Source organism: Leuciscus leuciscus (genome assembly GCF_965113295.1).
Source record: "Leuciscus leuciscus genome assembly, chromosome: 15".
NCBI lineage: Eukaryota > Metazoa > Chordata > Actinopteri > Cypriniformes > Leuciscidae > Leuciscus > Leuciscus leuciscus.
The window spans coordinates 22,485,138-22,510,881 of record NC_138739.1 but is presented as its reverse complement, the minus strand read 5'-3'; the positions used below and the strand labels follow the sequence as shown (position 1 = coordinate 22,510,881).

Genomic DNA, 25,744 nt, shown 5'->3' with positions numbered 1-25,744 from the left:
AAGTTCTCACAGCTCAGGCCTAAAAGTCCCACATCGGTGCAGCGCAACTCACAACAGATGATTCTGATAAATATTAAAGCAATAACCAACGGTGTACAAAAATGATCAGATAGGCACAACCATAAACCTATTTATTATATAGGTTACAGTGGCTGAAGCGTCGATGAAACAGTGTCTTGCATCACGTTCGACTGACCACTTCCTGTTGAGATGCAGAGGAGAACAAAAAAGGTCAAAGCCAAAATGCAGTGTGCACACAGTCGTCCTTTTTCACACGAATCAGTCACCCTTCTGTGTTAACTTCAACTTTTGTCATTTACGGTCTCTCAAAATTGTGATAGCAAATGACAAAATGTGTGTAGACAGTATTTTAAAATGCAAATGAAATTATTCAATGAAAATTTTCACCAGGTTTTATATATATATATATACACACAGTATATATATAATATCTAAAACCTGGTGAAAAATTTCAAATAATAGCCTATATAAAGTGTATTATGGTCACTGCTGATGTCAAGCAAAGCTCTTTTGACAGTTAAGATGTAGTTTAATGATAGCAGAGCTGTATACTGTAAATATGTTGTGCCGACAGTGTTTTGTAAGCAATTTTGAATCACATGATTCACTAGTGATGCGTGTTGTAATTCAGGTCTTAAAACGGTTTCTAAATCTCAGAATTGTTTGTCGTTTACAGACAAATGCCAATAGTCTACAAAATGAGCTGAATTTAGTAAAAAAAAACTAAGTTCACACATTTTTCACACGTTGGGTTCTGGTAGGCCACCGTTTCCTGTAGATCAGAGATAGTGTTCTATACAGTCCTATTAGATTTACGCTGAGTAATCTAATGTAATGTTTATGTGTTGAACTCCACTGCTGTTTAAAGGCCTTTCAAAAGGTCCCTTGTTTTAATGTGTTTTAGTCATCACTGATTCAGACCGAACAAACTAGCTTCTGTCACTAAACAGACAGTCCAGGGAAGAGCTTCCGTGTTTTGCCACTTAATGTTTTGACTACCTTACTGGTCGAGCCATGGTTGCCAAGTTACCGCTCCCAGATGGCCAGTGACATCTGATATCTTTGACTTTTGTTTGCATACTGTGCGATATATCAGAATCACATGAAACACAAAGGACAGTGGGAATTTTTCATTCTGCATTACATGGGCAACAGACACTCAGCGTCTCCAGTGTTTCCACACTCATTAACCATTTCTAATGATAAAGTTCCTCAGTAACTGAAAGCATCCATTACACTCAGAGGATAATGTCTGTTAATGGAAGCCTAAGGGAGGAGCCCAATGTTTGTCCTGTAACTTGATCTGTCTCCAGTAAGTGTGGTCTGATTAACATCTTCAAAATCCTCATGAGTATGGGTTTGGTTTGAGGGGATTAGAAATATAGGGAATGTTTGCACATAAAAAGTGGGATTCCCTGAAGTTTCCAATGATCAGCATCAGTACTATTGTGTAAGCATCACTGATCATGTAATGGAGGAAGGGTTTAGTGAAAAAAAAGAAGAAGCTTATAAGTCATACACCAGTTCCTCTTTTTAAGACCTCCTTTCCTTTCAAACTGTCCACTTCCTTGTTCTCTAACGGATCTGTATGTTCTAATGTCATTCATCCTGCGGAATCTAAAATGAAACAGAATATTAGGAAATACAGTATGTGCGAGGTACAGGAGAAACTGCAGATCTGTACGTGCACATCAATAGGAGTTTCGTATTTTTATCTTGGTCTGTCACCGTTTCACTTGCCAAAACCGCATCCTGTGTCAGAGGTCTCCAGGCAGACCATGTGAAATGACAGAGTACTTTAAAAAAAGACCCAACTTCCTGTGACAACGAAAAGCAGTCTACCATGTTTGTCCTTTCCTCTACAAATATTGACTTCTGGTCTCTGTTCAAAGAAACACACCTGTAACCGAGGGAACAATAAAGAACGTTAAACATGGTGCGATTCCCAGCATAAGACTAGCTATCGCATTTCTTTCTCTACCCTCCCCCTCCCTCTCAGTCTTCCGTGCACTGTTTATCTCCTAAACACAGGGGAAGATGGAGCCGGGGGAATTTCCATGGAAAAAAAAAAAAAAGGGAAAGAAAAAGTGCAGCTGCATCATGTGAAACTACAGTAAGCAGCCGCCTAGGGGTTCTTGCCATGAAACCTCAAGCTTAGAAGAAGCATAAAAGAACAGCATTTCTCAATTTAAAGGGCAAATTCACCCAGAAATTTAAATTCTGTCACCCTTATGTCATTGCAAACCTGTATGAGTTTCTTCTGCTGAACAAAAGAAGATATTTTGAAGAATGTCGGTAATCAAACAGTTGATGGGTCCCTTTGACTTCCATAGCATAGAAAAAAAAAGTCCATCAACTGTTTGGTTACTGACATTCTTCAGAATTTCTTCTAATTTGAGGGTGAGTAGCCTAAATGAGGACAGAATTTTCATTTTTGGGTGAACTATCCCTTTAAGAGCCTGTCTTTAAAGTTGGTCTGACACCTAGTGGCGTCTTTGCTTTCAAACCCATTGTTTTCACTACTAAACACTAATAAAGTCCTTCACTACTAAACAAACTCATTTCAAATTTCAATTCACATTAATTATATAGCGCTTTTCACAATACATATCGTTTCATAGCAGCTTTACAGAAAATGCACGCGTCTACATTACAATTCAGAGTGATCTATTATCAGAGAGGTGTGTCCAAGTTATGTAGGCTATTTCAGAAACGTCCATATACAAATCACAAAGTTAGCTAATAATGTATTAATTTAGGGCAGAGGCAATTAGGTAATTGAGGCAATGAATACATGTTAACAAATGATTAGGATATATAGAAAAAAATTGCGTTTGTGCAAAATTGTGGTTGATTCACTGACTCATCATCATCAGATTCAACAGAAAAGCTTACTACCCGTTACTGAGGCGTTGCCTCGCAGATCAAACCATTTTACAAAATAGCTAAGTCATAAAATGTATGTATGTCATGTAGAAGCTGTTTACATGTACTTGTAAACATGTACATGTAATTTTTCGCGTTTCGTACGATCACTTGGGCTGCCCTAATCTTGGAAACCGGGAAAAAGCTCTTTATTTTCCCGCCGCGGTCATAAACACTCCCGCAATATCTTTGGTACGCCCCGTCAAAAGCCTGCAGGGGCTTAACGTTCATAACGTAGAAGTTTAAATATTTAAAAACATAAATTTTCTGCCACCTTGTGGTCGTTAGATGTTATTTCTTCATAGTGATGATCAGGACATAAATCTGAATAACGTAAAACAAATAATGTTATTTATTTGTAAATTAATAAAAACCTTTTTCATGATTAATAATAAGTAAATTTGAATTTTTTTTAAAAAACTTTATTCTTGTTCAACCATTATTATAATGGCTGCCCAGGGTAGGGTTTTGTGAGTTGATGCTATAATGAACTATTTTCATTGGCAGAGAGAGTGAGAGAGAGAGAGAGAGAGAGAGAGAGAGAGAGAGAGAGAGAGAGAGAGAGAGAGAGAGAGAGAGAGAGAGAGAGAGAGAGGGCTAAATACTAGGCCTATAGCCAAATTTGGCCTAAGTTAATCAGCCGCACCCAATTGTGTTCGTTAAATGTTATTTTTTATAGGATGATCAGAACAGAAATCTCCCAGTAGGAAATCTCAACATAATCTACTAAATCAGATCTTTATTGCAGCTGAGAAGAATTAAGTAAATAAAGAGTAAATGTCAGACTCTGTTAGTGTGTGTATATATATATATATATATATATTTGTAATTATTAATTGAATATATTATTATTTTGTATTATTACTCCCAACATTACATAATCATTTTAGCTAAAAGCAAAAAAAAAACAAAAAAAACAAACAAACAAAAAACAAACAAAAAACAACAACACTAAAATAATGTAAAATCAATTAAAAACAGAAACATTTTAGTGATAGCCCTTTGAATAGTGAGGGGAAATTGCTGTAGCTCCATTCACATACACTACACAAAGCTTGAAACTATTTACATTTTCTCTAAAATGTTCTCTAAAATGTAAGTTACTCAGTAATTACTTGTGCTTATGTCTATCAGTGCAACATCACTTCTGTGAGTGTGATGCTGCTTAATCATAGTGATTCGTGTAATTTACGCCTTTAATTCCTTATAGCCGATGCTTGGTCCATATCAGCAAATGCAGGCACATTATGACTTAGAAACAGTCTCACAATTATAAAAATTCTGCTATTTAACAATTCTGTATTTAGTGCGGGTTAAATATATATATTTTTTTTATTTGAGTATTTTTACGCTTTTAAAATGTTATTGTTGCAGAATATCAAAATAAACAGGATTGTTTAACTTTGACTTTGCTGCCACCAAGTGTACTGAGCATGTAAAAACTAGTAAGAGGCAGAATCAGAAATAATAATAATAAAAAAAAAACTGCACAAAATTATTTTTATCACCTGGAATGATGATTACTTGTTATTTGAATGCTTAATATCTTACAAGACATTTCTATTTAAAATTTGTGCTCAATAGTAAAAATATAAAAGTAAAAGGATTATGAATTTAAATAACCGCAAATGTATATATTTTTTTTAATAAATTCTGACATGTGCTTTGGAAATGGCATGGGAGAAATGTCTATCTGCTGCTCAAAGGGATGGATTGTGGTGAATCTGTGGAGGATGAACTGCATATCAAAGGTTGCTGCTCATTTTCAGCATTGCGGCCTGTGGCGTTTCTGGATGCCTCTGTTAAAAAAATGAACAATTCAAATGTACCATTAGAATTTATACTTGTATAAAATGTTTTTGTTTTTTTTAGTATATTGTGAAAAGTTAGTATAAAAACGGCAATTTCCTTGTCTAACCTGGAGGAGAATTTTGACTGGTCGTAGTTTGACTCGCAGCATCTGTTAAACACACAAATTCATCAGAATGATCATGAGGTCTTCCACTGAGTGACTGGCAGGCTTTAATTTCATCATTTATTCTTACATTTATTACATATATCCAATTCTGTACTTTCTCATCAAAATCTAGTACTCTTTGAATGGTGTAATTATGTGATGTCCAAAACTGCTCAATTTTGCTACATAAAAAAAAAAAAAAAAAAAAAAAAAAAATATATATATAGTGAACATAAGAACTATGTCACACATTGTCATAGTGGTCAAGTTATTTTTGCACAAAAGACATATATCAGCTGTAGTAATACTTGCCCTCTTGTCTTGCTTGTTTAGGCTTGTAGAAACAGAGTCCCAGAATTAAAGCGATGACACCAACAACAACAAAAGACACACATATTATCACAATGAGATTGTTGCTCTGATCTGGAATGAACAAAAAGAAAACAGTAATTAAGACAGTGATCCTGCCAAACTCATTTCAAGATACAAAAGCAACAGTATATCTTCATTAAATACAGCAGGAATTATTTGACCAAGAAGGCATCAGTGGCAACTTTAGCACCCAAAATAAGCATGAATATTAACACAATTAACCGTTAAGCATTTATCATCAACGTCTCAAGATTATCTGACCGAAATGAGGTAACAATCTGATGAAATATAACTAAAAACTATATAAGATGGAATAGGATTCATAAATGCAAATTTAAAATGTCAGACTTCACATACGTTTAATAACACTTGACTGAATTTGTTTCTCCTGATCTTCAAGGTTTGTTTCCAAACCTATGACTGTATGGTAAAATCGTATATAAAAAGGCATCCTGAGAGTACCCTGGTAATCCAGAGTTCTCACAAGAGCACAAGTTGAATTTGCTCAGCGAGTTTACTCTGGCTTCGAGTAATGATGCTCATTAAATATGCCCTTGTATCCGAGCTGCACCAATCACAGCGGGTTATCTGATATAGTTGCACCATGTTCACTTCTAGTTACTCAAAACACTTGAACCGCATACTAGCATACACTTTCTGTTAGCCTATATCATTATATGGCAGAAATTATGAGAGCAATATGCTAGTATGTGGTTCTGAATTCAGCAAGTGTCTGCTCCATCCATCCATCCTCTAATGATGCTTACTTTAATACACATTTCCACCACTCTACTAATTGGACCACACTGTAAATAAATAAAAATTAATAGACTGTATAGACAGTCTGTATATACAAGACTACTGGTCAAAAGTTTGGAATAATAAAGATTAAAAAATATTTTTGAAAGAATTCTGTTCTGCTCAGCAAGGCTACATTTATTTGACCAAAAATACATGAAAAACTGTAATATTGTGAAATATAATAACAATGAAAAATATATATTTTAAAATGCTTTAAAAAGTAATTTATTCCTGTGGTCAAAGATGAATTTTCAGCATCATTACTCCAGTCTTCAGTGTCACATGATCCTTCAGAAAATATGATGATTCGCTGCTCAAGAAACATTTCTCATTATCATCAATGTTCACCAGTATTGAGAGATGGGCCACTGGTATTGCAATGATTGGGAGAAACTGGGATGCAATTTAGCTATAGTAAAAGCTATTGGCAATCTGTAAAGTCTCCGCCTGATGGTCTGCACGTGAAACTTGAGCTCAGCATTTGATCTACAGTACACAAGCACAACGGCTGGACCAACTTCAATATACAGTATTTTTAGAAGGCTGATATTTGAGTGTAAGACTTTTTTTTTTTTATAAGACAGTCCATGGCAGACTTCACTGCTGATTTGAAATTTGTTATTAAATAAAGTCTGACAAGTAATTTTGAGATTATTATTGAGATTATTTAAGTATAGGAGCTGCACTGGAATGACTGAAACAATTTTTTTTACTTCAAGTTAATTTTATTAAGTATACACTTTAGTAAATTATTAGCATATTTTAAGTATACTGTAGTAAGTACACCACTAGTTTACAATTTTTTTTTATTTGTACTGCAACTATACTACAAGTGAACGTAGGTATACTGATAGTTTACTAGTCAAATACTTATAGCACATTATTTTAGTTTATGAAAGTACACTTTGAAGTCTCAGTAAACTACTAGTTTATTAGTTTTATACTTTTAGATTTTCTTTAAGTGAACTTAACATCATACTTTTAGCCTATGTATTACTTTTGCACTTTCCCGCAGCATTTTTTTTTTTCAGTTGCCAGCCAGCAACATTTTTATTTTCACAAAACTTTCATGACCTCCACAATATTTTATTGTATGAATATCTGAAAATGTAATATTAAAAAAAAAGAACAAGAACTGATAAAAAAACAGCTTCATGCGCTCTTTTTTAATCAACACTTGAATGTGGGTCATTTTCAAGCAAAAAGCTGAGAAAAATCACATTTTTCGTCAGTCTACGTCCAGATCGGATTCAAAACATAGATGGAGATCATAACATTTATAAACTCCCTCAAATTTGGCAGTCCTGTACCTCTTCTTGGGTCAACATTTCATTTGGTAATGTAGTTTTGATTTTATGCTGTTCAGTGTTTGATGATCGCATAATTTTACGTGTAGCTAGGCTATAAGCAGTGCTTCTATCAGTATCCCAATTCGCATAGCCTATCCGTCCTAATAGTAATAGAATGTGTTTTGATATGGAGATTCTGTACTAGAAGATGTGTCATAGCGCCCCCTACCGTATAACAGTGAAAACATGGAAAATTCAGTCAATGGCGGGGAAAGAGTTGAGTAGATGTACACTACCAATGGACTAGCCCACACAAAAATCTGATACTCAGAATAATCACATCCGTTTGCTTTATAAATCTATATTTTCCAACATTGTACGTTTATAAGAAGGTTGTCACAGTGTGGTGCAGGCAGAAGAAGACAAAGGAGAATCAAAAGTTCCAAAGCAAACTTTTACTCACAATATAAATAACACAGGTACATAGAAGACAGGCAGAAGGTTCTCACACACACTAAACATGACGGAGATCAGACGATGAACAAGACAAAACACAGGGCTTAAAGGGGTCATATAATGGTACATGCACTTTTGCAGGTTGATTATACTGAAATGTGTGTTGGCAGTGCCTGTACACAACCATCATAAAATGATAAAAATCCATCCAATGTTTTTTTTTTTATCTTCTTATATGTTTTCCCCTGTCTAAAATCGCCGTTCGACCGTGTGACGTCACATGGTCGGACGCCCCTCCCACGATTGTTGATTGACAGCAGCATTTCAACACAGACCCGCCCTCGCTCGTGAGCGAGCTGTCAATCATAGTCCGCACGGAGCGGCGCGGTCATTGTTGATACGCTGGAGCACTGTCTATGAGCAGAATGGCTTCTAAGCGATTGTGGTGTTCTGTTCTTGGGTGTAATAAGGAACACAGCAGTCATTTTGATGTTCCTAAATCCGAACCGCTGAAGACGCAGTGGCTGAGTTTTGTTTTCGAAGGGAATATTCCCCACGATCAACGTCAATGCTTTCATGTTTGCGCGAATCATTTCACACACCAGACTGCTTTACAAACGAGGGTCAGTAACGTTATAAAGCTGGTTTTGCTAAGAAGCTGCTCCTGAAAAAAGGATCGGTACCAACTATTCGTGTTCCTGCTGCACCTCCAGAAGAACTGAAGTGAGTGTAACGTTTTATTAACTTTTATATTAATATTTATATTAATCTTTGCAAATTGCTTGCTGCACGCTTCACGATGAATGCGGCTAAGGTTTACACTCAGGGTACATTACGGCATGTTTTCTATGTACGACGTTCTCAATATAATTCATAATCCCACGTTTATAATGAACAACGTGTTCAATATTCACAACGTGAATATTGTGTTATTGTGTTATAAACGGTGTCCGCACAGAACAGAGGGGCGGGGTGAGCAAAGCTCATTACCATTTAAAGACACATGCACTTAAACGGCGTGCTGAAAACAGAGCTGTTTTTGACCAGGTAAAATGAGTGTTTTCTTACAATACTAATGAGAATTTTTAATTAAAGTATATTACAAACTTTTAATTTAGACCCTAAAGAATCATATTAGCTTGTACAAAAATGGCATTATATGACCCCTTTAAATACATGGGGAAACAGATCGAGACACAGCTGACAAGACTAATCAGGAAACAGGTGAGACAGATGAACTAATGAAGGTTACCATGGAAACAAATGAGTGGCGGGAAAACAGAACAAAGGAAGACATGTGACTAATGAAAATACAAACAAACACTGACACGTGACAACAGTATAGGCCTATGTAAAACTATGGGAAAAATTCTTTAATAGGCTACTCAATCAAAAGAGCAAACACAACTACAAGCCAAGTTTACTTAGAATACAATATCTTGAAGACTGAGTGCAGGGCAAATATACAGACTTGTCTGTCAGTATAAGTAGGCTATACTAGCAAACTTAAGTTTAATTTTAAATATATTTCTGAGAAATAGGCTACAAGAAAAGTATACTTAAAATGTTTTTGTTTAAAAGAAGTATACTAATCGCACACGTGAATAAACGTCTTTTTTTGGAAGGGGAGCGCGTTCACAAGATGGCTGCCAAGTGACCTGACTCACTTGAAGACTTTGAATTAACCCTCACATTCAAGATGTTATTGTAATACTAAAAGAACAGTGAATAACACATAAGGGTTAACATAATAACAATAAATACAAAAAGTCTGATGGATACAATGAATATATTTGCACGCTGGCATTTCCATAGTTAAAATACTAAGGTGACATCCACTCTGCGATATTAAGGAATTGTAAGACAACAAACCCATGTGACAGGATTTGTTCCGTTTACTCACCACTGAAAGTAACATTGAAACTCAAGCAGGTGGAAGATTTATTGATAATCCATAGTTTATAGACTCCAGAGATTTCTTTGCTGGTGTTTTTGATGGTGAGATCTCCAATTTGACTGTCCAGCAGGAGTCTCTCTATGAATGTCCCATTATCATAGCCATAAATGTAGACATGTATTTTAAGGATTTCAGCAATGAGAATGTCATGAGGTCCAAACATCCATAGAATTAGATCCTTAATCTGTATGTTTGTAAAATTACTGTGCAGAATGACAGGATCTCCCTCCTTCACTGACACCTGTGTCTGTGTTGTAGCTGTTTCAATACATTACAAGACCATAATAAAGATTTACATCAGTTGATTATATTATGACAGATCCATCAGAATTAATTAAACACCTTATTCTTTGTCTGATGAATAAATAAATTGAAAATAATAAATAAAAAGAAATGTCAAATTAGTTTGGTGAAACAAGGCAATAGAAAAGTTCAGTAAATAAATGTTATCACCACCTGAACATGACTGACAGAGTTCACTGATGTCCAGATGTTTGGTCTTGTTACTGATGGGATTGTTGATCACACAACTGTAGTTGTTTTTATCATGATATTCCACCTCCAGAAGTAGAGAGAGAATTATGTTGAGATCAGAGATTTTGATGATGGAGAATAAACTGCTTCCTTTATACCAGGTTAGAGCCGCATTTGGAGCATTACTTGCTGAACACTCCAAACGACATTTTGAACTTGATACTGGAGAACCTGGTAGATATTTTCTGATAATTGTAGGAGTTGTGAGCTGAAAATGATGAAAGAATCTTTAAAAACAAGGATTTCACTAAAAATAAAAATAAACAAGCTGAAGCAAATTAACCTATGAATATTCACAGAAACGTTCCATTATATTAAATAATATTACATTTGTGTTGAAATCTCCCATTCGTTTCATTTGCCTCTGCATCTAAAGCACCTGAAACACACAAGAACAGTCAACAAAATGTTTACAACAGTTTTAAAAAGAAATCTTTTACGAATTAAACTATTTTGTGGTTAACACAGCAAAAACTAAAACATTTAAAACAAAACATGCATTTACCACAGGAAAGCCATAAAAAGAGCAAAATAACCGAGCGTTCCATGTTCGCCTATAGGAATAATAGGACTGTAAACTAGAAAGAAAAAGCAATAGAGTTGAATCTCTCAGTGAAACCGAAATAAAAAATAATAATCCTCAGAACTTCCTCAGAACACATGCGGTGCGCTTGTGGGAATCCATGCTATTCGTGAAGTGAGAGCGAATTCAGTGACGTTAGTTCGTCTGGAAATATAACATTGATTTTCAACAACCAATCTAACACAAAGAAAAAAGCCCCATTCGTTTTGAAACGAAAGTAAAAAATCTTTTTGGTTTGTCACAAAAGTTATGCCAGTATTTGATCCGCAAAATTGTAACCCCAGTCCCGAAGCAATACCACATCTTCCGTGTTACTTATTGTGTTCAAAAGGGAATAAAGCTTGAACTATGTACTGGGCAGTGATATTAATGTTCACAAAAACTAAAACGGCTTCGTTTATTAAAATAAAGCAAGTTTAAACAAGTAGGCTACATCCTCAAATTCTTATAGGCTACAGATGTTAATTTTTATTTTGTTCTTTTAATCAAAAAATGTATTGATCATTTTTTCCTAATCATTTTTTAAAATATTTAATCTATTTGAAACAAGATAGTACAACGTTTGGAATTAGAAATGAAATCAAATAAATCAAATCTTAAAAAACGGAAATTGACACTGGGCACACACAGACAAAATATGGCGTTTTCAAGTCTTAGAAAAAGAGTATCCAGATAATTAATATGGTCACTCTACTGAAATAGGAATAGCCTAGCTACATCCGGTCTCACGGTTTGTACATTGACAGTGCAGTGCATCTTAACTGAAGGTAGGGGGCAGAACAGCTTGCAAGCAGAGTTGGTAATATTGATAATGCTAGAGTTGGACATAAAATTAGTAATAAATCTCCAATGAAGTATATTTAAAATGGATGTTTTTGATGTTGTATCAAGTAGCCTATGAAATGATGTCCTGCAAATATTAATAGTAAATTAAAACAGCCTTAATGCAGTCAAGTTTATTTACTGAACTTTTCTTATTTCTTATTTTTTTTATTAGAGAAATATAAAGAGTACAGATAGGCTTCACAAAAATTAAATCTGAAGATCCTCCGTCTTTTACTTATGCATACAAAAATCTAACAGGATATTATAGTTCCTTCTGCAGTTGTTAATTATATATATTCATATTTATATATACATTTGTATACATATTCACTAACATGCCTATACATGCCACCTACACACAAACATATGCATATATTCCAACAGAATATAGAATATATACAGAAACTCTTAAAACAAAACTACTAGAACACCCAACCACCCACCCTTCTTCCCTCATCCGCCTGATACGCACTGCATGGAGAGGAGTAGGCCTACTTAAAAAACAAACAAACAAAAAATAAAACAGCAACCAACATTGGAGTGGTCTTAGGTCCAACTCAAATTGAGTCAACATCTCTTTCCTCCAAGTCTCCTCCACCTAAATACCTTATGAAGGGTTCCCAAATTATAGCAAACTGTTGTTTTTTATTCCTTGGCAATCGTCACGTTTTGCAACAGGACAGCAATTGCGAGTACATTTTCTGACATATTTGCTGGAATGTAATTTGAAGATTGTAAAAAGTAACATTTATCTTTAGCAACACAATGAAAGTGAAAAGCAGGCACAACAATGGTGGTACAACCATTGATATCTATGGCTGCTATATGGGTCATTAGGTGAACACATCAACATTAGGGCCCTATTTTAACGATCTAAGCGCATGGTCTTGCCTCAAAATAGCAATGCGCCAACAATGCGCCTGAACACACTTATTTCAGACCAGTACGCCCATGGGCGCACATGGGCTCAAATGCATTTGCTATTTAAACAACATGGCGCAGGACGTGAAAATGATAACTGTGTCGGGCTGAAACTAATTCATATTTGCGTCGCACCTGGCGTTGCATTGCGCCGGATGCATGATAGGGCCCCAATGTTTCCTTTGTACCAGGAGAGAGTAACATTGTAAATGGTAAATGGACTGCATATATATAGTGCTTTCACAGACCTATGGCCACCAAAGCGCTTTACATATTGCCTCACATTCACCCATTCATTTACTCATTCATACACCGACGGTGGTGTCAGCCATGCAAGGCGCCATCCAGCTCGTAGGGAGCAGCTGGGGTAACATGACTCACATTAGCCACTGAACACTGAACATTTGGACTCTGATGATTTTGATGATAATGAAGAACATTGCAAAGCTTTTGAGAAGCAGTCTCAGCTGTCTATGAGCTCTAGATCTTGACCTTTGGAGGAGTCCATTGCCCTGCCAAAACCTTTTTTTTTTTCATATGTTTTTTATTTTATTTTAATTATTTGTTTATTATTTATTAATGAAATTAATCCATTTTGCATGATTACTCCCACCAGTACCCTATATTTTACATTAAATAAAAGCAAAAAATAACATGGTCAGCTAATATATTTATTCTCTTTGTTGTCAACCATCACAACACACATTGTATTTTCTATTACAAGAGTTGGTTTTGTGAGTTTGTGCTTCCTCTGAAATGGCACTAAAGCAAAGCTTGAGGCTTATGAAGTATTTTCTTTGCCAGATTTGGCTTAAAGTAATCTACTTGGTCTAAGTTACTCGATAATAACTTGTATATAAGCCACACTCACTATCATCCATGCTGTTGTACTGAATATAATTATGTGTTTACCTGTGACCTCATGACTGAATCAGAACTACACACACTATTGTGAGTGTGATATTGTTTAACACTAGTGTGTACAGAGTAATTTTGTTTATGGCTTGATCCTGTTTTGGCACTGAGTGTGACTAGTGTTTGCCAGCCCAAATATTACACACATTCCACACACAATGCACACTCATTAGTTGGCTTATTAACAGTGGCTCAATTATGTAAAAATAATGATATCAACCTATTAGTGCTGGGATTTAATTTAGTATATAAAACATTTTTAAATATGCAATTTAAAAAATGCCTTGATTGTTGCTGATAATGAAAATTGACAGGAAGTGTAACTTGGACTTTGCCCCACCAAACAGAATATCTGCATGTGAGCGTGTGACTAGTATGAAACATTCAAAAAAAGAGTGCAAAAATAGAGTGAAAATATAAAGAAAATTGGGTTACACTTTATTGCGATAGTCCACTTTAGACATTCTACTAACTATAAGTTACTTTTCAACTACATGTCAACTAACTCTCATTAGAGTATTAGTAGACTGTAGTAGACTGTTAGTAGACTGTTAGGTTAGGGTTAGGTGTTAGGGTTATGTTTGCATGTTTTGATCCATACGTCCATATTATGTGATGATTTATTTTAGTGACACCAGTGTCTAGAGTGATGCATTCTTCTTCCTTTGTGAATAATGACTTTATTACATCTGTATCAACACCTGAAACAGACAGGAATCACAGATGAACAGAGCCAAACTATTGCAAAATATCGAAACAACAAACAATAGGCTATAAGCGTGGCTTTATTGTGAAGCTTTCCTGTAGCTCAAACAGTAGAGCGTTGGCGCTTGCAACGATTGGATTCGATTCCCAGGAAAAACAAGAACTGAAAAGATTGTAAATGTGTACCTTGAAATGCAGTGTCGCTTTGGATAAAAACGTCGGCCAAATGCAGAAATGTAAATGTAATTACAAACAAGAAAAAAAAACTTAAAGGAAAGTTGGAATTCTAAAACATTTTGAAAATTCACATTTAAGGATTCTTCAAACACTGCAAAAGGTGAAATAATGAAGGTAATTACCATCAAGGAGCAGTGTGAATAGGCCGAGCAAAAATGAGTAGCTAATCCTCGCCCAAACTTCTGATTCAATTAAACTCTTTTGGTCAGCTTGAATTTGGGACAACGCGGTAATAAAGAAAAATTCAACAATAAGCCGAAACTGAGGAACTATGTAGGACATACAGGCACATGGTTTCTCCAACCATTGCTATGCTGATGAGACAGAGCTCTAGCTTTCATTTCAACCAGATGATCCGATCTTCTCGTCTTCCCGGCCAACCCATCTGCATGGTTTCAACATCCGGCTAGACTCATCAATCACCCCATCAAGGTCGGTCAGAAATCTCGGAGTAATATTTGATGACCAGCTGACCTTCACAGACCACATTTCAAAGACAGCTCGATCATGCAGGTTGGCACTGCACAACATCAGGAAGATCAGGCCTTTCCTAACTGAACATGCAACACAACTTCTCATCCAGGCCCTGGTCATTTCTAGGCTTGACTACTGCAATGCTCTTCTGGCTGGACTTCCATCATGTGCGACTAAACCTCTACAAATGATTCAGAACGCTGCAGCTCGTCTTGTCTACATCGTCTTGTCTTGTCGCTCCTCTGTTCATCTCTCCGCACTGACTACCACTCGCTGCTCGCATCAAGTTCAAGGCATTGACGCTTGCTTACAGATCTATCACAGGCTCAGCTCCCTCCTACTTTCACTCACCCATATGAGTTTACATCCCTATCAGAAGCCTACAATCTGGATCTACGATCTTATTGGCGGCTGGTGGAACCATCACAGAGCGGCAAAAAAAAAGATGAAAAAAAGAAAATCACAGGTCCTTGCTGGTGGAATGATCTCCCCGCCTTCATCCGGAATGCAAAATCCCATGACAACATTCAAAAGACAACGGAAAACTCATCTCTTAAGCACTTTACACAACATCATAATTATCAAAAGAAAAGAAAAATCTATGCTTTCACTTTCCTTTAAAGGGTTAGTTCACCCAAAAATGAAAATTCTGTCAGTAATTACTCACCCTCATGTTGTTCCAACCGCGTAAGACCTTCGTTCATCTTCGGAACACAAATTAAGATATTTTTTATTAAATCTGAGAGATAATTGTGTTGTACAGAGAGATAATTGTGTCACCACACGCATCACACACATGACCCGCGTCGGCCAATAGTGAGCCTAGGTGGTGACGTGCAACACAGACGCGCTGCGTTAAAACACTACGTGAAATAACTCGAGGCCCAGAGAGAAGGAAATTAATAGTGGAATAAAGTCGTTATTTTTTATTTTTTTGCGTACAAAAAGTATTCTCGTCGCTTTATAAACTTAAGATTGAGCCACTGTAGTCACTTGGACTATATTAACGATCTCTTTAATAACTTTTCTGGGCCAGCAAGTTTCAGTCCCTTAGAAGCCTATGGAGGAGTGAGATTTCTCTCAGATTTAATAAAAAATATCTTAATTTGTGTTCCGAAGATGAACGAAGGTCTTACGGGGTTGGAACAACATGAGGGTGAGTAATTACTGACAGAATTTTCATTTTTGGGTGAACTAACCCTTTAATCCCTTCCTATTCTATATTATGCTACTCTAAGCAATGTCTGAAATTTTGAGCACTTCCGGTGTTTATTTGCCTCTTCACGATGAATCGCTCGCTGTATTCCTCATTTGGAAGTCGCTTTGGACAAAAGCATCTGCAAAATTAATAAATGTATTTAACGGTTTTATTTCTTACAGTGTGCATTTTAAATAACAGGATGGTGTATTTTTACAGGAGTTACAGGATTTTTGCAAGTTAAACAGGCTCTACAAAATTACAAAAGAGAAAAAAAAAAAGCCTTTAGGAAAAGCAATTAATTTATAAAATTGAGTTATACAGGTCATAGTCAACTAGGAAATGGGATACAAAAGAAAAGCACATGAAGTAACAGAAGCAATGCAAAAGTAACACAATGTAACACATCAAGATGCACACAAATACAAATCTTTATTTATATGGATTATTGTAATTATTTCAATTACTTAAAAGTAATAGTTACATTGTTTTGTTTATTTATAGAGCACAATTACAACATAGAATGTTGACCGTGCTGTACAATCATGCATGTAATAAAATAACAATAACCAAAAATGCATGCTAACCAACATCTCACAAAAAACGAGATTTTGTTTTTATTAAAAGACAAGAGCCTCTTTGTTACATTAGTCTGATGAGCAAAATGCTAATCGTAAGTGTAACAAATTTTCTTTAGCACTAAGTTTTAATCTATTTCTTAGAACATCTAAAATCATCTGGGGTGCGTTTCCCGTACAACGATGTTTCCCGAAACCATATTGTCGCAAAGTGGTCGTTTAACCATGTTGGTTTATGACGTCACGCACGTGGTGTGTGGAGTTTCCTTAGTGTCTTTTTATTCAATCAAACTGACTGTGTTTGAGAGTAAAACTAATAAGTAAAAAATTCAAAGATCGCAAAAAAAGTCTTCTTGAGGCGCAAAAATAAAGAAGTTGATAACAAAACCATTTGCAGTGCATGTGAATCTTTAAAAAACATTCTTTTCTTTGTGCATTTCGAACACTTTTCATCACATTTTGCTCTCTTTTCTGCTGTCTTTTTTGCGGGTCTAAATCTTTTGCTTGCGAGTTGAAAAGTTTTGCTTGCGAATGAAGCTGTGTCTCAGTGGGCGGTCTATACGCTGATTTCACGCAACCGCCATTTTGAAATCGAAAGTGAGGCTCCGGTGGGAACAACCCCGGAAGTAAAGATAAACAACAATGCCTTGGATTACCAACCTAAAGCTGCTGCCGCGATTTACACTATTGGATGTTACTATTCAATATAGGATATATATATATAGTTCATTCCTGCTTCTTTTTTTACATTCTGAATTATATATAAAAAAATATATTTTATTTATAAATGAATTTCACTGTATATAGTCTAAAGTATGAAAGAAATGTATGTACATTTTTAGAATTGACACACCATCATTAAACACAACAATACGCCATCGCATTCACGACTCTCCTGTGATTAAAGGCGACACTTCCGGTTTTCTTCCCACCGGAGCCTCGCTTTCGATTTCAAAATAACGGCTGCGTGAAATCAGCGTATACCAACCAGGATGAAAAGCCCTTTTCTATTGGTCACCCTGGATCGAAGTGACAGGTTGACCACGCCCACTACGTTTTCCCGCTGCTTCTGCGCAGTGTGTCTGAGAGAAGAGCGAGCGGATTTGTAACATGGCAAGCAACAGGTCCTTTACTGGGTAAGATAACTGATTTAAATATCACTGTGGTGAGCAGGACGAGGCCGGTGGCGTGATTGCTGATGAGAGACACCTGCGCGACGCACCGGTCTCGTATCTCACGGAGGAGCAGAAGCTTAAGAGGAGGAGCGACGAAACACAGAGTCGTTGAACTATGCTGATAACAACGGAACTTGCAACCATAGTTGGCTAACGATGCTTTCAGGAAACAGGCCCCTGGTTAGATGACCTTAGGTTCCTCTGAGGTTTGTGTAAAAGATCAGTTAAATAAGAGGGTGCCAAATTAAGATATTTTTTATTAAATCTGAGAGCTGGCTCACTCCTTCATAGGCTGCTAGGTAATTGTTATCTGCCAGCCCAGAAAAGTTAGTAAAGACATCGTTAAAATAGTCCAAGTGACTACAGTGGCTCAACCTTAAGTTTATTAAGTGAACAACTTGGAACAACATGAGGGTGAGCAATTACTGACAGAATTTTAATTTTTGGGTGAACTAACCCTTTAATTGTAAGCGTTTAACAGTGATTGGCTCACACCCACATACAAGGAATTACAATAGTCCAGTCTTACAGAAATACATGCATTTACAATCTTCTCCAAATTTCTAGATTACAGAAATGGTTTTACCTCTGCTATTGACCTCAGAAAAAAAGAAAGAACTGATGAGGCTGATGGCAGACAGGTGTGGTGATAGTTGAGAGTGAGCCAGAATGGATTCTGGGAAATGTAGTGTTTTGAGGTGACTGGACTGGTGAATGGAGATCGTGACAACAAGAGGGTGCCATTTTATTTGAAATATAGCACAAAAACATCTGTTTAGTTAATTGTTTAGATACTGAAGTGAAATGTTTTTGTTTTATAAATCCTGATGTTTTCTTGGGAAATGGCATCGGAGAAAAGTCTCTGTAACTATTTACAGCACATTTTATTTTAACAGACAGATTCTGTATTTATGGAGGATGAATTGGCGGAGGATGAACCGGCAATCAAAGCATAATTTTCATCAGGTGGGTCATCTCCGGCTGCCACTGTTGCATTAAAAAAATAAAAACATTCAATGATTTGCATCGATGCATAAACTGCATTTTTGTTGTCACAATTTAGTACTTTTTTTTATGGTACACAGAGAAAAAAGGAGACATTTTTTTACCTTTAGGGGTACAACAGCTTGTCACTGGGGCAGTACCCTTAAATGACAGCTTTGTACCCTTTTACCACAAAAAGGTTCATACCTTAAGGTACATATTTGTACTCTAATGTACTAATATGCACCTTTTAGGGGTACAAATATTCCCTTTATAGGGTACTGTCCCACTGATAAGCTGTTGTACCCCTAAAGGTAAAAGTTTTTCACCTTTTTTCTGCGTGTATCTTTTATGATGTTGAAATGTAATGATGCTACATCTTAAAACTAAAATCACAAAAGTCAAAAATAAGACCCCTCTAAAAAATTGGAAATTAAACTGGTGAATACAAAATATATTTCTGCAGAGAAGACTCATATATCAGCTGTAGTAATACTTGCCAGTTTGTCTTGCTTGATTACGGTTGCAGAAACAGAATCTGACAATTACTCCGATGAGAACAGCAACAGCAGCAACACCAACACCAACACCAACACCAACATACACCCTTGTGTGATCATCGCTCGGAACTGTAATGAAAAAAAAGAAAACAGTAATTAGAGTAAATAAATCATGCCAAACTGACTTCAATCGAGATACAAAAGCAACATCAAATACTAAATACTAGAAGAGTAAATACAGCAGCATTTATAGGAACCAAGAATACACTATCTGCAGCTTTAGCAGCCAAATAAACATGACAGTGAATACATTTAACTATTATTGACCAGTAGATGGTGCTGTCTTGTAAAGGGCACAAAGGGCCTGTCCCAATACTCACCCAGTGTTCAAGTGGGCGTGAAGACAGCAAGTGTCTTCAGATTTTTGTTTACTCAATGGGACACACTTAACCAGTGCGTGATTGTGGTGCTTCACTTTCAAACGTTTTACAAACTACACATAATCTCTGAAGTCTCTGCACCACTAAAATGTGTAACACTTTATGTTTACAACCAAATTAAATGCAACATCTAATTAATTTAACTTGCACTGGAAAGCTTTTCTAGACTTTTCATGAACTTGGGGAACATGATGAATGACAGTATGACAACAGGCTCATCCTCACTATCTAATGGCTTGGAATAAAAAAAAAGGAAGCATCATTGTTCTGTTCTCTAGGATAAACAGGTTCTATTTAGTTCCATCTAATGCCTTGTCCCTAAATGCTTGAGAATCATGTAAATATAAATTCTGATTGCATAACAAGTGTTGTATACACTTGTATAACAATTATTGGTGATGACTGGAACAGGCAGATGAGCTGGGGAACAGAAGTTTGTTGAACAAAAGTCTAGATTAATTTCCATTGTTCGCAGATTCACTGAAAAACTCTGCTATAGATTGCAGTCTGATCACTAATGCCCTATTATCAGTTATATTATATCTTCTCACGCAGTGCACACACTTATACACTGAGTTCAGACTAGAACGGAAATCAATCAACTTACATCTGTGACATGATTCAGTTTACTCACCATGGATGGAAACATTGTAACTCCAGCATCTGGAATCTGCACTGTTGAACAGAAGTTTATAGACTCCAGAGTCTTCTTTACTGGTGTTTTTGATGGTGAGATCTCCAGTTTTAATGTCAAGCTGCAGTCTGTCTCTGGGTCTCAATTTATCACAGTCAGATACTGTCGCAGCTTTCTTAAGGAGTTCAGCAATGCCGGTAAGTTGACCAGGAAGACAACCAAACATCCACACTAACTGATCATTCATCTGTACTTCTGTAATATTAGTGTGTAGAGTGACAGAATCTCCTTCCATCACTGACATGGGTGTCTGTGATAGATCTGTCTCAGCACCAAACACAAAAATCACAGGGTCATATAAAACGGTTTATCAGTTTACTGTTTTCAGTCTTATAAATATTCGTCTCAGTCGTCTAAAGAGGACTGACAGCTGATTAGCAGAATCTGATCACTAAAATGAATTACACGCCCTCTATTATTTGTGTTTAAATCATGAATACAAATCTGGTAAAACTTCTGGATCTACATTCATTCTGGGTCAACCAAAATATACAGAAACGTTTCTGAATGAGTGCTTTTTCTATAAAAACTAGCAAAAAATGGAAACTTGACAAAAGAAAATGTCTAATAGAATTATTGGGGCTATAGATCTGCTAATATATCAACTCGCACTACTTCACATACCCGAACATGACCAATGGAGATCAGCTCAGTGAATGAATGCTAATATGACTGCTGACTTACCTTTACATAGCTGACATAGTTGACTAATGTCCAGATCTGTTGTTTTGTTGCTGATGGGATTGTTGATCACACAGCTGTAGGTGTTTTTATCCTGATTTTTCACCTCCAGACATAAACTGAGGTCGATGTTGAGATCACCATATTTGTTCACGGAGAATACAGTGTTATCTTTATACATGGTTAGAGTCGCATCTGGAGCATTTGCCACTGAACACAGCAGCATACAGTTTAAACTTGATCCTTTTGAAGAACATGGTTTGTATTTTCTGAAAACTTTAGGAGTTTGGAGCTGGAAATCATGGAGAGAATAATTAAAATCATTAAAAAACAAGAATTTCATCTGAAAAATAAGAAAATAAAGACAAGCTCAAGCAATCATGACTTTTTTTTTGTTGACATTTTTAACTTTCTTAAAAAGTATTACATCAGTTTTATGGGTGTTGTGTTTTTTATCCATCACCGACGCTGTCTTTGTTCCATCAGCTTTAGCGTACCAAACAACTGGGAAATAGACTGAAATTATGTACAGAGAAAACTGCTTCTGACACACTGCATCCAGTAATTTGATTAGGTGTGCTACAACAATGAGACATGACACAGAGCAAACGTTAATGAAGTTTGTAGTCCAACAATTACATACATTTTTATCAAATTTGTATAAAATTCGTAACTTTTTGAGCAAAAATACAAAAGCTGAAAATGAATAAATATAGAATTTACCTCCGAAGAGCAAAAAAATAAACAGCAAGGGTTTCATATTCTTCAAAAGAAAGAAATGGCTCGCTTGAGTTGGAAACAAAACAACTGTGACGAGCAGTACAGCTTCTGCATCAGCAATGCAAGGATGGATATAATGCAGCAGATGTGCACACAAAACCACAGCACAGTTTACACCAAACACTTTCTGTTTTATAAGAGTAAATTGATATGCCTATGTAATCAGGGCTGGGTTTCTTTTTGCAAATGTAAGCAAATGATAAAACTAATGTGTTTTTCTTTTATCAACTAACATTTTACAACTTTTGTGATGTTGAATTAGCATGATGCACCCACATTCACATCCTGTAAACAATACACTTTTTTTTTTTTAGCTATGACCTACTTTTTATGAGTACCACCTGTGTATTTGTTTTGTGTTTGAGATCACAGTTGAGATCAAAGATCAACTTAGATATTGTTTATCAAAAATAACCCACTAAACCTTATTTATTAATTTCAAGCAATACAAGATGGAAAACTCAACGTTTAATTATTAATATAAAATAATTTTAACATTTTTAAAAATGTAATCCTATCATCAGCCCATTGCCAGAGGTTTACAATAAATACAAGGTCCATTATCTTGAATACAGTTTATTGAATTTTTACAGTTTAATTAATTTCTTTATACAGTAGCCTAGCTATGTGTGTTTTTACCATTTTTAGTGGAAGTAAGGACACTGCAGGAACTATAGGCTATTTGTCATATGGACATTTACAATGTAGAATCAAACACTTTAATGTCTGGATGACAGTTCTACCCAGATGTGTTAGTTTGGGATGCTGTATTTCTTTTTTGGGGGTGGCTGTCACCCCTTTTGAAAGAAACAATACCAAGTCTATAAAACTCGTCAAAACTCGAGAACACTCAGAGAATCGGTGAGAACACTCGTTTAAACAGCATACACACATTCGAACTTGACTGCACATCACATTTTTGACATTATTGATACTGCTTTTAACCGTAATGCAACGAACCTGTCTTCTAAGGGACATAAATTAAGCCTTTAAATAAAAGGGTCATATAGCCTACGCAGAGCCTGCACAGCGACAGGAAATAGAAATGAACACAAAAAAACTGCTAAGTGGCTACCTTACACAACACTGACGGTTGTTTTGTTAGTTTTTTAGCTTCTGTGGGCAAATTCTTTATACGCACACACATTACGTCACACTCTGCGCGTACGTTTAAAAAAAAACATAATTTAACATAAAAATAGGCCTTAGCCCACGTAGGGCCCTATCTTGCACCCAGCGAAATTGACTTTGTACAGCGACGCATGTATCATTCTTATTTTGCACCCGCGCACAGCGGACTTTTCCCTCCACAGACGCACGTCGGTTAACTAAGAAATACACTTGCGCTCCCGGGGGCGGTTCAGCGCAAAGAGGAGGCGTGTTCCGGCGCAAACGTTCCCTCATGCTATTTTGCAGGTTTAGAAAACAATTCCGCCACTAACCGAAAAAATCTAGTTTAAAGTCAGTGGCGCGTTGCGCATGTTGTTCATATGCTATTTTAAGTGTGCATGCTTGGCCATAATCAATGTAGCGTGTGCACAACGCACATGCACTTTGATTCTCTCATCTACACAGAAGCAGCAGTTTTCATTTTTGCAAATCATACATTATTACGATAGATAGATAGATAGATAGATAGATACACAGTTTATTATAAAAGCATACATCTAGCTTACACATTTACCCAAATTATCATACGCCTGTTTAACCAAAGTTAATTTGGGTGGGTTTCTCCATCCCCAACATCACTTCTCTGTGTTTTACGGCCCTGACGAGAACGTCGGATCCCCTCGGCTGTGAACCGCTCCTGGCGTGCGTCTGGCAAATCCGCCGTTATGATAAGAATCCGCTATAGAACAAGCGCGCCTGTTCTTAAAGGGAATGTGAGATGACGCTCTGATTGGTTTATTTCACGTTACGCCCAAACCACACCTATGAATAATGTAGGTACTTCAGACCAACCCATTTTAGATTTGCGTCGGGCGCAAGAGTCATTTATCCCGCCAGTATAATAGCAACAGCGGTCAAGACCCGCCCACAGAGTTACTTGCGTTTCGCGCTTGATACTTGCGTTTCAGACCGTTAAAATAGGGCCCTTAAAGTGTTTATTACAAATAAATTAGCTATGCTAAATAAATGTAGGCTAAATAAACAAAAAGTTGATGACTTGACTTCAGTCAAGAACCTGATGAAAGGAAAACCTGTTGTGGAGAACTTCCTTATGTTTTCAAACGAGCTTAACTCAGCTTGTCATTCATAACAGAGAAAAATTGGCATTAGCAGTCTAGGTACCCAATACTTCTCAAACAGACATGTTACCCATATTTCAGATCAGATGTGACCCAGCAGTTGCGAACCACTCTATACAAAAGTTAGAGATTGAGCACTATTAGCACAACTTTTACTGCTTAAAATTGTACATTATAAGCAAAATTATTTCTAAATCATTTAAAAAATTGTTTTGCTTTCAAGTGTTTTTAATTAAGTAAATAGTTAATAATATAATGAAAAACAAGGAAACAAATGACAAAAAGTGCTTCAGTGAAAGCTAATAAAAAACAAACAAACAAACAAAAAAAACAGTGAGTGGTTTTCAAACAGGAAATTTCAATAAGTGCTTTAGACTGCTCAGTTGCACTCGAACAGCAGCCCACACTTCACACACACACACACACACACACACACACACACACACACACACACACACACACACACACACACACACACACACACACACACACACACACACACACACACACACACACACACAAATACCAAGAAACAACAGTGACTTTACAGGTATTATAGCAGTTAAACTTCCTCTGTGTTGAGCTGGAGACAAGCAGAGAAGAACTCCTCGATTGGATTTAGAAAAGGCGAGTATGCAGGGAGTAATTGCATTATCAAATGAGGCTGTGCTGCAAACCATTCATTCACAAGGCGAGAGTAGTGGAAGGCCACATTGTCCCAAATGATGACATACAGAGTCATGCCAGGCCTCAACAGCCCTCTCTCTTCAGGTGGAACCTGTCTTTCATTCAGTGCATCAGGAAATGTGATGAGGCGTTCTGTATTATATGGGCCGATAGTTGGTATGTGGCAAAGGACCCCATCACTGGAGATGGCAGCACACATGGTGATATTGGCACCACTCTGACCTGCCCAATGATGTTCCTCCCGCATCTCTTCATTTTATAGAGGTTGAAGCTGGCTTCATCCACATAAATGAATTTGTGATGACTTCCGGTTTGAGGAGCTATGGAGTACGTCGCGACTTTATAGGTGCTCCTGCAGTGTTTAACCATTTCAATCTTTTCGTCTATTTATTTCCACCACCCAGTGTAAACGTGTTGTTAATTTCTGTTTAAAATATTTGCCTTTCGGGCTGCAATATGAAGAACAAATCCAGTAAAGCATCTAATGTGAGCAAGGTCGCGCCGAAATAATATCAGAATCGTGGGTGTCCCTGAGGATACACCAGCCACCATTTCCGTTGTCTCTGAGCTACTCCGAGATGCACTCCACCGAGATTAAGATATCGTTGTGGACAGATCTCATTACACATTGCAACCAAAACCCAAACCCAATGAGCGGCCATGCACCATCGCTGCTAAGCTTCATTATCATACGGACTGTGTTGACATTCTGCGTCAAGCAAGGGAGTCCAGGCATTTCAAAGTACAGGACATGTCGATATCCTTCCCTGATCTCACCTCCAAAGTAACTACGGGAGATTCCTGGA

The 25,744-nt window shown here is 36.6% G+C and overlaps 2 protein-coding genes and 2 long non-coding RNA genes across 5 annotated transcripts in view; 1 reads left to right on the top strand and 3 right to left on the bottom strand.

The window, feature by feature from the left end:
• LOC309475103 (uncharacterized protein) overlaps positions 1-25,744 on the top strand; it is a 66,715-nt gene that overhangs the window by 15,233 nt on the left and 25,738 nt on the right. The window lies entirely within an intron of this gene.
• LOC309475112 lies at positions 3,804-5,769 on the bottom strand. The gene is made up of 3 exons (XR_014197518.1): positions 5,216-5,769; positions 4,865-4,906; positions 3,804-4,745 (listed from the first exon to the last, which is right to left on the bottom strand). It is a non-coding gene; the product is annotated as an uncharacterized lncRNA (long non-coding RNA).
• On the bottom strand, positions 6,465-11,309 carry LOC309475111. 2 transcript variants are annotated; one of them, XR_014197516.1, is made up of 5 exons: positions 10,818-11,309; positions 10,641-10,691; positions 10,235-10,520; positions 9,646-10,036; positions 6,465-7,080 (listed from the first exon to the last, which is right to left on the bottom strand). It is a non-coding gene; the product is annotated as an uncharacterized lncRNA (long non-coding RNA). The 2 variants fall into 2 exon arrangements; XR_014197517.1 differs by lacking the exon at positions 6,465-7,080 and having other exon boundaries at positions 7,829-10,036; positions 10,818-11,303.
• LOC309474924 (uncharacterized protein) lies at positions 20,236-24,501 on the bottom strand (the record flags this gene model as incomplete). Its single annotated transcript, XM_082137543.1, has 6 exons — positions 24,170-24,501; positions 21,946-22,050; positions 21,650-21,801; positions 21,226-21,514; positions 20,482-20,802; positions 20,236-20,267 (listed from the first exon to the last, which is right to left on the bottom strand). Coding segments are annotated over exons 2-6 (831 nt in total), but the record flags the coding sequence as incomplete, so codon positions are not given.